This window comes from Sorex araneus, chromosome 4 (genome assembly GCF_027595985.1).
Source record: "Sorex araneus isolate mSorAra2 chromosome 4, mSorAra2.pri, whole genome shotgun sequence".
Lineage (NCBI taxonomy): Eukaryota > Metazoa > Chordata > Mammalia > Eulipotyphla > Soricidae > Sorex > Sorex araneus.
Window position 1 is genome coordinate 12306358 of NC_073305.1, and position 13390 is coordinate 12319747.

At 58.9% G+C, this 13390-nt stretch overlaps 1 protein-coding gene across 1 annotated transcript in view; it reads right to left on the bottom strand.

Moving 5' to 3' along the window:
- CHCHD6 (coiled-coil-helix-coiled-coil-helix domain containing 6) overlaps nucleotides 1-13072 on the bottom strand; it is a 194260-nt gene extending 181188 nt beyond the window's left edge. Inside the window, exon 1 of the mRNA XM_055135794.1 lies at nucleotides 12885-13072. Within this exon, the coding sequence (XP_054991769.1) occupies nucleotides 12885-12971 (87 nt within the window). The 5' untranslated portion in view covers nucleotides 12972-13072. The remainder of the gene's footprint in view (nucleotides 1-12884) is intronic.
- Nucleotides 13073-13390: the final 318 nt, after the last annotated feature.

Here is a 13390-nt window from a genome sequence, read left to right on the forward strand (position 1 = left end):
CAGCGCCCCCAGAAGGGCAGCCACATCGCATCGGACGGCGGCAGAGACCACTCTCCACACTGGCCACCCCCCAAAAAAATTATATTAAAATTAATTAAAAATAGAATTTATATAAAGTTTCGCATTTTTACATTTGGCAATTATTTCCAATTAATTTTTTAAACACTAGGTGTGTGGACTTGTGGCTCAGATTTAAAAGACACAACCAAGATTGTCTCGGTGTTTTGTTTTTTTTTGTGCTGGGTTGTTTTTTGTTTTGTTTTGTTTTTTGGCTTTTGGGTCACCCCTGGCAATGCTCCAGGCTTACTCCTGGCTCTGCACTCAGGAATCACTCCTGACAGTGCTCTGGGTTGCTGGGGATCGAACCCGGGTCGGTCGCTTGCAAGGCTAACGCCCTCCCCGCTGTGCTTCCGCTCGGGCCCTCCAAGCATGTCTTGGTCAAACTGTTTGCCCAGCTCTGGGCCTGAGGCTGGGGACGGAGACAGGCAGGCAGCGGCTGAGGGGCCCTGAGCAGGGAAGGGAAGAATCGGTGATGCCCCAGTGGGCACCACGGGGAGTGGGCAGAGAGGGGACAGCAGAGAGGGCTCCCCTGAGGAGGTAAAAACAGAGCAAGAGAAGAGGCCGAGAAGGGGCAGCCGGAGACCGTGGGCAGGACACGGCCAGGCCTGCCGGGAAGCTCACACGGTCCCGGCACGGAGCCTTGGGAGCCGGCCCGGCGGGGTCCTGCCTTTGATCAGAGGCCACAAGAAGCAGGGCACGACAGGAAGGACGGGAGAGCCGGTGAGCGTCCGCCCGGCCAGGCACGGCCCCAAGAAGCTGGGAACGGGCCACGGGGGAGAGAGCAGGGAGGGGGCAAGCCACAGTGCGGTGTGCCTGGCCCCCTCCTCGAGCCCCTGCCTGAGGCCAGCTCCACACCAACACGTCCCCCTGCCCCGGGCGGCGAGGACACGGGGAGGCAGAACGCACGGGGCCATGGGCCGGCCAAGGAGGGGACAGAAGGGTCCGGGCTGGGACGCGGAGGGGAAACCGAGGGACACGGAGAAACGGCCTGCAAACACTCGAGCCGAGCCTCAGGCATCCGGGACGGGGCAGGACATGCGGCTTCCGTGTGAGAGGCCCCGGGCTCGAACCCCAGCACGGCACAACCCCACTCCGAGGAGGCTACTACCACCGCTACTACTACTCGGAGTGATAACACCACACGGACATAATCGGGAAGGGAAAGGAGCGGCGAGAGGCAGGGCTGGCACGAGGCCTGGCCAGCTGCAGCTGCTCCGACACCCCCACGTCTGCAGGGAGCCGGGGGATGGTCCACGGGGTGCCCCCACGAGAACCGGAAGCTCGTGGCCTCCACGTGCAGGGGAAAGGGAGCAGCCACTGAGGCATGGGATGGGGAGGCACTGAGGCAGGGCGCGGGCAGGACCATCCAGGAGAGCAGAGGAGCTGCGGGGAGAGCAGGAGGTGGGGGGTGGGGGGGCTCGGGCACTGGGGGCAGGGGGCAGTCCCTGCAACCTGGCGGGACCCCGGGGCCTGGGACACAGCCTCCTGACTGCCACCCGAGGGAACAGCCCAGAGGCACTCCGGAGGGCGGGGAACTACCCAGTGGCTGTGCGTCTCCGTGGCTGTTGCTCCCAGACTGTTCAGAGCAGGGGAGAAGGCTGCGAGGATTCCCACTTCCGGGAGCAGCCGGGAGCGTGAAGCGGAAACTGACGCGGGTCCATCACTGCGTTTGGGAGGGTCGGGGATGCTACCGGGGTAACGCTATTAAGGAAACAGCTACAGGGGAGGGACAAGCAAACCCTTGGAAGGTGCTCGATCCGCCCCCAGCCCCCCACCACCAGCCCCCTCAGTGAGCTGGGGCGCTCAGGGACAGTCCACTTGCCGGGGGCCCGGGCCTTCAGAGCACCCTACTTACAGCAGAGGCTCCCAAACTGACCTGGCCTACCACTGCCTTTTCGGGGGGTGGTGGAAAAAAAGATCAGTGACTCCCTGGAAATGTACCTTCTTTAAGCCAACACAGTGTACACCCCACCCCAAGGTCCACCACCCCAGAGAAGGCAGGTGGTATCGGCCACTTTGAAACTGGTCTGGGGGACGAGAAAGACAGTCAAGTGGGCAGGGCACTTGCCCTGCACGCGGCTGACTCGGGTTCAACCGCTGGCACCTCGTATGGTCCCCTGGCCTCGGGCCCACCAGGAGTGAGCCCTGAGCAAAAAAGACAGAAATCGATGTCCTTCCCTCCCCCGGAAGGGAGCATAACGTGCTGCTCGCCATAACCCTGCCCCCTGACCCCCACGGGGCGGGTGAGAGCCCTTCCCGCCCCAAGGCACCTGGCCCACAGCCAAAAGCCACCGCCATGCTCAAGGCCGCTCCCCACCCGCGAGTGGCCTTTCCCTGGACGCTTCATAGGCCGCGCCCTACCCAGACCCCAGGAGCACCGCACCACATTTGATGGGATTCAAATTAGGAAGCAACCAGCCTTAGAGGGAAATATTATATGATTTCGGGTCTGCTTTGGGGCAGGGATTGGGGTTCGGGATGGAAACACCCGAAACACGGTGGTGGGAAGGTGTCATGGTGGTGGGATTGGAGTCTGAATATTAACGTAATAAAATATTGTGAACTACTTTATAAAATTAAAAAATTCTTTTTAAAAAGCCAGAAATAAGCCCTGAGCACTGCAGTGTGGCCCCGAAACCAGAACAAAAGAGAAGAAAAGAAACAGTGGGCTCCCTGCCGCCCCCCGCCGCCCCGCCCCCGCTGTTTCCGACTCTTCCAGCCCAGGCCTGCGCCCTCGAGCGGGAAGGACGGTACCGAGGGCAGCGGGACGCTCTGCCGTGCCCACCCTGCACGGAGGAGACGGACCTCACCCGGGGCCGTCGGGACTCACCGCCCCGCCCGCAGTGCCAGCGAAGGCGAGACGAGAGGCACAGGAAGGAGCCGCCCCGGCCCCACGGACACACGCCCAAGGGCTGTCGGCAGAGCCAGCGGGAGGGGGCGTGAAGGGAGAGGAGCAGAGGGCAAGGCTGGCGAGGGCCAGTTTGGCCCAGAGGATCGTGGGCCCATCAGCGCCGGGCAAGCGATCCAGCGTGGACACACCACTGACCTCAACGCTGTCACAATGACGCGCGGCCTCTGCTCTCTAGCCAGGAGGAGACAAGGACAGAGCAGTGACAGGATGCGTTATTAAATGATTGTCTGACAAGCCTCCATCTGACAGCACGGCCGAGTCGAGGCTCCTGTCCCAGACAGCATCAGGCCAGGGCGCTCACACCCGTCACCCTGTCCCTCCCGGGGCTGGGTTCCAGCCAACGCTGGAAAGAAGACGGGTGAAAGGGAAGAAGCAGGGGCCGGAGCGACAGGACAGCGGGGAGGGCGTCTGACTTGCACACGGTCAGCCCGGGTTGGATCCCCGGCATCCCACAGGGTCCCTGAGTGCAGAGCCAGGAGTAATCCGTGAGCACAGCTGGGTGTGGACCAAAAAAATCACTATAACTGTCATCCCGTTGCTCATCGATTTGCTCGAGCGGACACCAGTAACGTCTCTCATTGAGAGACTTATTGTTACTGCTTTTGGCATACCCAATACGCCACAGGTAGCTTGCCAGGCTCTGCCTTGAGGGCTCAATACTCTTGGTAGCTTGCCGGGCTCTCCAAGAGAGACGGAGGAATCGAACACAGGTCGGCAGTGTGAAAGGCAAACGCCCTGCCACTGTGCTATTGCTCCAGCCCAGACCAAAATAAATAAATAAATAAATAAATAAATAAATGTACAATGAGGGACGGGGGGAGGAGGGAGGGGACCAATGGCAGAGCACACACCCAGCATGTGTGAGGCTCTGAGTTCGAATCTAGCACCCCGAGGCCCCCTGGTGAGACTCTGCGGGCCTCCCAACTCCTCGGCCGTGGTCCTCGTCAGGGAAAGAAGCGCGGGCACAGCAAGGCCAGACAGAGCGGCGCCGCTGCACCCGTTGGAGACTAGACGGGGAGGCCGAGGCGGGGAGAGTCGGCCTGGCAGGTGTGGCCCGGGGTTCCGTCCCGGGTACCACAGGGAGGACCACACTCGTGGGTCTGGGCCGACAGGCTCCTGCGGCTGACTGACGTGGCAACTCTGCACGGAGCAACCCGCAGCCACGTACGTGCAGTCACGGGGCCGCCTCAGGCTCACCCCGCAGGCCCGGAGCTGGCGACGGCGTCTCCTGAGCCCCCCCCCCGCGCCAGATTTCAGCCCACACCATCCTGTCCACCTTGGCCCTGAGCGGAGCAGCTGGGGCTACCACTGCCGGCAGAGGCCGCGCGCATGCCTGACCCGGAGACCACACCTCAAGTGGCAAAGGCCTGGGAAGGCGGGAGTCAGGGGCGGTCCTGCTCCCCGTGCCTCCTCGGCCGTGATCAGGGAGGAGCAAGGACCACGGGCCACAGCGGCCGCAGGGCTGGCTCCGGGGAAAGCAACCAGGCCCACGAGCGTTAACGTGGAAGGCCTGTCTCGGCAGCGGAGACTCGTCTACGGCCACCTACTGACGCAGGCGAATCCCTCGCGGCACCCTGAGACCAGGGCCAGAGCAACAGCACAGCAAGGAGGGCGTCTGCCTTGCACTCGGCCAACCCGGGTTCGATCCCTGGCATCCCATAGGGTCCCCCGAGCACCGCCAGGAGTCATTCCTGAGTGCAGAGCCAGGAGGAACCCCTGAGCATCGCCGGGAGTGACCCAAAAAGAAAAAAAAAGAGGGGCTGGAGTGATAGCACAGCGGGGAGGGCGTTTGCCTTGCACGCGGCCGACCCAGGTTCAAATCCCAGCATCCCACAGGGTCCCCTGAGCACCGCCAGGGGTAATTCCTGAGTGTGTGAGCCAGGAATGACCCCTGTGCATTGCCGGGTGTGACCCAAAAAGAAAAAAAAAAAAAAAGACAGAAAAACAGCGACAACACCACAGGTTTAGTTCCAAGTGCCACAGAGAGCCAGAGCCGGAGGCAAACGGGTCCAAGCAGCGTCATAAAGAGGGACCCGAAAACTGTCGTTCAGAAACAACTGAGCCCTCGAGCACCCATTCGGCCACACGCGCACACAGGGCACCTGGCAGCCTCCGCACGCCCTCACGCACCATCACGGCACACACCCCTCCAGCGGGAGGCGCGGCCGCTCCCAAAGCCGCATCCCCAGTGTGCGAGGCCACGCACGTCAGGAGGCTGCACGAGCAGCCGCCACACGCCAGCCGCGCTCCCGACCCCTCCCGGGCGTCTTTCTCACGGCCGCTCCTCCTCAATCCAGCGTGGGCCACTGCCTCACCAGGAGACCAAGTTCCCAAGTGGCCCACTGCCAGGGCTGACGGTGCTGGGCCAGACCCAATAGCAATGGGCTCGCAGGCGGCAGTGCTCAGGGGACCCTGCGAGGTGCCGGGATCAAACCAGGGTCTGCCACACGCAAGCTATGTGCCCCCAGCCCTACCCTATCTCTCGGGCTCCCAAATGGCCCTGGTGCTATTGTTTCTGAATAAATGAACGTTGCTGCTGGGGACAGGACTGGCTGCTTTTCATGTGATGTTCCAGGGACAAAGCTCCGCCCATTTCTCCTTTTTTTTTTTTGGCCTCTCAGGGAGCGTTTATTCGTGGCAGCGCTTCAGTTCCCTCCTCAGACACCAACTGCTCCCCAGTTTCACACAGCCCAAGATTTCTGTCTTCGTAACAAAAGATGAGGCTAGGAACTGGGTCCCAGGTTCCTTTCTCCGCGTCCCCCTCCCCCCTTCTCCCGCTGGCCACCCTTCTCTGACCTCTGCAGCTGGGCTCAACGCACTCAAACCTCCACATAGGGTTTTTGTTTTGTTTTGTTTGTTTGTTTGTCCTTTGGGTCACACCCAGCAATGTTCCAGGCTTACTCCTACTCTTCACTTAAGAATCGCTCCTGGCAGTGCTCAGGGGACCCTATGGGATGCCGGGGATCAAACCCGGGTCTGCCACGCACAAGGCAAACACCCTTCCCACCGTACTATCGCTCCGGCCCCGCCTCAACACAGTTTGCTCTGGCACTGTCGCCTTTTCCCAGAAAATCGGCTTGGTCTGACCCCTGTAACCACTCTGCTTCCCGTCATCACGCCGCCTTCCCGGGCACACGGAGAGTCCTTGCTTGCCTTGAACCGTGTGACTGCATGGGGCCGATGCCTGCCACGTTTCTTACAAAAAGCCCAGCGGGTGTTTGGTACGTTCACCGTGCCTGCGAGAGCGGTGAGTGGGAAAAGCTCAGCCCATTTCTTCCCAGAGTATTTCTGGCTATGTTCATCAGCGGACCAGCATGGTGATAAAGACCTTCTGGTCAGCCAAGCTGAATTGATTTCCCATCTGGCTATTCACGAAAAACCTTGCCAAACCCTGATTGAAAGTCTTAACTAACAACATACGCAATAATCTGTGCGTATCAGCTCTCAAACTCTCAGAAGAAAACAGGGCGCAAGTGGGAGAGCTAGGACGGGGGGCAAGGCGCTGGCCAAGTCCAGTTCGACCCCGGGTACCACACAGGGTCCCCAGCACCGCCAGGAGTGAACCCTGAGAGCACGGAGTCGGGAATAAGTCCTCGACACAGCCAGGTGTGGACCCCCCAGAGGAAAAAAATTTGATGACCTGGAGTTAGAAAAAGAAGCAATTGATAAATTTAACTTCGTAGATGCTTAAAATACACTTCACAGATATAGAAAACGAAAAAAATCTATTGGGATTACATAAGTTTGCATCCTCTTAGGATTACATATTACATATCATAAAGTTTGCATCCAATATAAAAATATTAAAACTCAATAACACAGCAGGTAGGGCATTTGCCTGGCACACGGCCAACCCGGGTTCAATTCCTCCGCCCCTCCCGGAGAGCCCAGCAAGCTACCAAGAGTATCCCGCCCGCATGGCAGAGCCTGGCAAGCTCCCCGTGGCGTATTCGATATGCCAAACACAGTAACAACAAGTCTCACAATGGGGACGTTACTGGTGCCCGCTCGAGCGAATCGATGAGCAACAGGATGACAGTGACAGTGACAGTGCTAATAATAGAGAAAACCAACCCAAATTAAAAGAGGCAAAAGTTCTGAATTGCATTTTACCAAATAAAATATCTGGATAGGCGAGAGCGCATGAGCCCAAGGGGCTGAGCTCAGGCTCTGTGTGTGAGAGGCCTGGGTTCGAGCCCCAGTACCACATGGTTCCCTATATACAGCCCGGGGTGACCCCGCTGCACAGAGCCAGGAGTAGAACCCACACCATCACCAGGAATGCCCCAAACTCTCCAAAAGCCATTTTTAAAGAAAGAAAACAGTACACGGGAGGCAAATTGGCACACGGATAGTGGTGCAGGTGAGTGATTACGAGGAATCTGCAAACCCAGGCCGCAGTGAGGCATCATTCCCCACCCTCCAACTCGCCGTAGCCAAGGCAAGGGGGCTGGGAAGGTCCTCGGCAGAGGGTCTGAGAGCTCCATCTCCAGCACCACCTACACGCCATCTGTGCCTGGGGCACACCGCAGCCCCCGCCCTGCAACGACCACAGAGGGAAGGGACGCAGAGAGTGGACAGTGCGTCTTGGTGAGACAAGAGAGGCCAGAACCCTCGCCAGCCTGTCGCTAGGCATGCAAAACGGGACCAAGGCTTTAGACTCTTTTTTAACAGTCTGACTCTTTTTTAAAAGGTTAGGGCCTTGGGGCTGGAGAGATAGCACAGCGGGTAGGGCGTTTGCCTTGCACGCGGCCGACCCGGGTTCAAATCCCAGCATCCCATATGGTCCCCTGAGCACGCCCAGGGGTAATTCCTGAGTGCAGAGCCAGGAGTAACCCCTGTGCATCGCCAGGTGTGACCCAAAAAGCAAAAAAAAAAAAATAAAAAAATAAAAGGTTAGGGCCGGCCGAGAACCAGCCCAGCTGCACAGCTAATCTCGAGAACAACAGGATGCTGCCGGATCTTCCTTCCCAGGAAGACTGGTCCGGGCTGAGAACTCTGGGGTCTTCTCAGAACGGGAGGGAGGTGCGGACAGATTCCCCTTTCTGCCCGAAGCCACTGCAGCCTGCAGCCGACCCCAACACCCTCTGACTCTGGAAACAGCCCAGACCCCAACTGAACCTCCTCACGCGGCCGAGACACCAAATCGTTCCAGCTCTGCTCCAGGACCCTGCAGCCGACATCTCCAAATTTCAGTCACTGTGAGCCCGGGAGGACGCCAGCAAACCTGATGGGGAAGTTGCAGAGAAGTCCAGCAAGCCTAAACAACAGCCCAGAAGGCTCAGCTGGCACCAGCCGGCCCGGGAGACCCCCAGATAATGACCACAGTGACATCAGCGTGAGACAAAACGATGATCGACATGGACGCTTGTTGGTCCAAGGTTTGCCATTTGCCTCTGCATCGCAACAAACAAAACATGAAGGAAAGTTATTTGTGCCTGCAAGGGGGCGGGCCGGGGTGGTGGGTGGGAAACCGGGGACACTGGTGGAGGGAGGGGCACACTAGGGGGTGGGACGGGTGTTGGAACACTGAATGGTTGAACAATTTGGTAAATCGTGGTACTATGATATTTAAAACATTAAATAAAATCAATAAAACGATCAAATGTCATACCTAGCAACTTAACAAATTCCACCAGAACAGAATGTCACCAAAGAGCATGAACCAGCTGTGGGACAGGGGTGGTGGCGGGGGACGGGATTCAAATCCGGGGCATCAAGTGCCTGCCCAGCTTCTGAACTAACAATTCTCCTCATCTACATCTCCAGCCAAAAAAAAAAAAAAAACTGGAAAACATAGCCATGCCAAGTGTTCACAGAGGCATTATTCTGAACAGTCAGGAATGAGAAACAAAATGTCCATCACTGGTCACAACAAAATAAGATACAGCACAGCCGCCCTCAGTCAGATACTGTCCCACAACGACGGAGGAACAACCCTCTGGCACGAGCTGTGCCACCCAGGGACCAACATCACGCGCAGCAAGGCCAGGACCCAGAGGAGGCAGAGGCGTGCGGGCAGGAGCAGCGGGCAGCTGGGCCCGGGAGGGCGGGGGTCCTGCGAGCATCCCTCTACTCCCTCAGTCTGGTAAAGATCCTGCCATCTGACTGCGAGGGCATCCAACGGGTGCATTTCATGATGTGCAAAACACGTCACAATGACACTGTTTGAAAAGAAAAGGGGGCCGGAGATGTGGGTGGCTCCGCTAGTTGGCAGGGCGTAAGTTTCGCATCTGTGAGGTCCTGGGTTAGAGCCCTGGCACGGACACAACACACAAAGGGGTGGGGGGGGGAGGGAGGGAGGGAAGGAGGGAGGGAACGGGGTCAGGAGATGACTCAAAGGGCCCGTGCACACTTCTGCCTGCCGGAGGCCCAGGTTGGACCCCCGGGACCAAGACACCGCCAGGAGTAGCCCCCAAGCTCTGAGCCAAGGGCACACCCTGTGCCCTCCAGGGTGTGGCTTGAAACAAGATTTTTTGAGTGAAGAAAAAAGGCACCTTGGCCAAAATCCAAAGCTAATTACTTTCGAACCACAGCTCGGCCTCGGGGGTCCCGTGGGCCAGCCCTGTGAGCCCACCCTCACCTGGGAAGTCCACAGGACCCCAACCACCGGCTCAGCGGCTGGGTGCCCAGCTGGGCCACTAACTGCTGGGACCTCAGAGAGGGGGACAGTGGCATCACGGGAGGCCCGCATGTGCTCTGCATCACCGCCAACTCTCTCGCCAATGCAGCCCACTCGGGGCAGCCTTGGCCCCCACCCCCCGCCCACCTAGGAAGGTGCCAATGACCATGCCTTCATAGCCTTTGCTATTTGTCTTCTTGTTTGTTTATTGGATCTTTGTTTCTGGTCTGTCCCTCCCCCCCCATACACACACACACACACACACACACACACACACACACACACACACACACACACACACACACACACACACACACACCCCACACTGGGCTGAGGTCTAAGAGGACAGGGTCACTGTGCCCTGTCTCCTAGTGCCTTGGTGAGACTTGGCATGTAAGGAGCACAGGAAACCAGGAGCCCAGGTGACAGGGGGGTGGTAGTGGGTGGGTGACAGCGCTGGCAAACACGGGTGAACCTGCGGACTTCTACACCTGGGCACTGAACCTCGACAGGGTGACAGGTGCAGGGGGAACGAGGGGCCTCAGACACAGTGGAAGCAGCAGGCCAGGAAGTGACCTGAGACGGGCGGCAGCGAAAGGCCGGGGAACAGGAGTGGGACTTTAACCACAAGCAACTGCAGTTGCATTATCAGAGGTGGCTGCGGAGACGGGCAGAGGCGGGCGGGCGGGCGGGCAGACAGACAGAGAGACTCGGTGCGCCACTGCTGGCTCTCATTGGAGGAGGCTGATAAACTGAAATCTTTATGTATTTCACACATGCTTGGGCTGAAAACTGGAGCTGAATTTAATTGCAACATTTTGCATTAATTAAATTTCTTTACCTTCCATGGAATTAGGGCTTGAACTCGGTATGTAAATTTATGCAAATAAGCGTGCAAATCAGCAAGACCCCAGCATTTAATTTTAAGGGAACTAGGGCACTTTCCAGGACCAGTCAAGGGGAGGGGGGTGCAGGAGGGGGGAATTAAATGTAAGTGGTCTTTCCGAATATTTCACTTGCTCTGAAGAGCGCTGGGACAGAGATTCTTTTGTGGCAGCTAGCTTCTGCTAAGTGACCCTGTCATTCGGCTCACCACTGGTATTCTTATTGGTTTTCATTCAGCGGTCTAAAGGCAAGGGGCTCCGCACCCTTCAGCTAGCAATAAAAAATCGCTGTACCAAAACACTTTATTCTCATACTCTTTCCTCTGACCTCCCTCTCAAACCAGGCATGCAAGCAGAGGGAGGGAGGGAGGGAGGGAAGAAAGCAAGGAAGGGAGGAGGGAGGGAGGGAAGGGAGGAAGGAGGGAGGGAGGGGGGCAAGTAGGCTAGCTCAGAGAAGTCTCCAAAAACACTGGTTTTACTCAATACTTCCAGACACACTTTCATTCTCTCTTATGCATCACTGATCATTATCATTCTCTTCTCCCACTTTTTAAAAACGGTGGTGGCCCAGTGGAATACTACACAGCCATTAAGAAAAATGGAAGTCATGAAATTTGCTTACACGCGGATGGACACGGAGAGTGTTACGTGAGTGAAGTGAGTCCCAAGGAAAGGGACAGACACAGGATCGCACTCATTTGAGGGATATGAAAAAACACAGTCTGAGAATAATGAAAGACCAGAGAAATGAGGGTCAGGACTGGTCCAGGGTTGGAAGCGTGCCGCCAGGGGCCAGGAGGTGGGGAGGGCAGTTAGGACAGAGAAGGGACCACTATGACGATGATAGATGGAAAATGATCACTCTGGACAAGAACTGAGTGCTGAAAGGAGGTAAAGGGATATGCACGATACCCTTTCAATAACAGTACTGCAAACCACAGGAAAATGAGAGACAGAGACAGAACAAAGACAGAGAGAGAGAGAGAGAGAGAGAGAGAGAGAGAGAGAGAGAGAAGTGTGTGTTGGAAGTGAACCCAACCATGAACAGCTCTGTAACTGTTAAAACTGTGTCTCTCTCAGAGATTCCATTAAAAAAATAATATTTTGGCAACCATGCCACACAGGTCATACAGCTAATAAGCACCTGCCCAGAAGCTTGACCTCCTGGCATTTTCCCTGAGTCACCCCCCTAATTAGCTCCCCTACACCCAGCTCCGCACAGTCACTTACTCCGGCCCCCATCTAAGAGTGCAGCCCTGGAGATGCCAGACGCTGCCTGGCGGGCACGGGCATGGGCAGACTCGAGGGTGGTCTGCTTCAGTCCCAGTCACCCAGGTGACCCTAGAGAGTGACCTCATCATTCAGGGCAGCTGTCCCGAGCATAGGCTACTAGAATTCTTCTCTCACAGAGAAGATGGGGGGTGGGGGGGGGGGTAGTCCAGAGGGCTGGAGAGCCCCGCATCTGGTCACCAAGCCCCAGACTCAATCCCCCCAAATACACAAATACATGCTCCCCAGAGCACTGCCAAGAGTGCCCTCCACAAAAGAAGGAGCAGGCAAAGATGCCTAAAGGGGGATCAACGATAGTGACATCCCCCCACTCCAAGCACTCAAACGGGGGCTGCTTTTATAATTCTCCTAGGCTCTGGGGACAGACTTCCAAATCGGGCCAGTCTTAAGAAAGACCGGGAAGCAGCAGGGTACACCTTCCAAATTCTGGTGCGTGCTCTTTTAAAGAAACAACAGATAAGGAGGAGTTCCAGGTTGTACGGGGGAGGGGGAGGAGGGCGGGGGCAGGGGCTGGGCGAGAGGACCTGGCAGGTGCGTGGGGTGGGGTGCTGGGATCGGGAGGGGCGGAGGGTGAAGGGATGCAGGACCGGCGGTGACAGAAGAGCCATGCGATGTGGTGGGCACCGCTGTGAGCACTCGGATGCCCCCTCGGAGGGAAGGAAAACGGGGATGGGAATGGGGCACATGATCTGATGCACAACTCGGGCAGACGTCGCGCGGGGCCGACGGCGGCGGCGGGGGCGGGGTGCAAGCCGCGCGCCCAGGGCGGTGGTGGACCAGGGCGGGCCGCACCTCGCGGCCACACAGCATGGCAGCGCCAAGGGGGGCCCGGGGCACAGACCGGGGTCCGGTAAGATCCGAGCTGGCCGCTGCCTGAGCGATCGGAGCCTCCGGGGCGGTGGGCCCCCAGCTCCCCGCGCCTTCGCGCCCGGCGCCGGGGCGGGGGGTGAGGCGGGGAAGCGGCCACCGCCCCCCACTCCCCCGGCGGAGGCCCCCGCGCCCCTGGGGGCCACTGCCCGCGGCGGGGAAGCGTTGGGAGGAGTCCGACGAGCGAGGCCCGCCCCTCCCCGCGGGCCGGCCACGGCCTCGGCGCCCCCCGGCCCCGCCGCGCGCTCACCCGGATGCCCTGCAGCACCCGGACGCGCTCCTCCTCGTCCATGCCGAAGGACACCCTGCGGGCCTCGCTGCTCTCGATGCTCCCCATGGCCGGAGGCGGGCGGACAGACCGGCTCCCGGAGCAACCGGACAGACGCCGGGTGGCGGCGGGCCCCGGCGTGCGCGCTTCTTCCGGGCGCGGCGGCACGAGCCAAAAAACTCGCGCCTCATTGGCCGCCGGCCCCGCGCCAGCCAATCAGGCGGCGCGGGCGGCGCGGGGCATTGTGGGGGCTGTAGTCTCCGCGGCGCGGGGCTCGGCGGTCAGCGGCGAGGGAAGGGAGGCGTGGTGCCCGCTCCGGGGAACGCGTGCTGGACCCCAGCAAGGACTGGGGGAGTTAACCGCGCCGCGAGCGGCGGGATGGACGTCGGGGACGGACGCTCGCTTTAGGAAGAGAAGTTTTGGGGGGCCGGAATGATAGTACACCCCCTGTAGGGCGCTTGCCTTACACGTGGCGCAGCCGGGTTCCA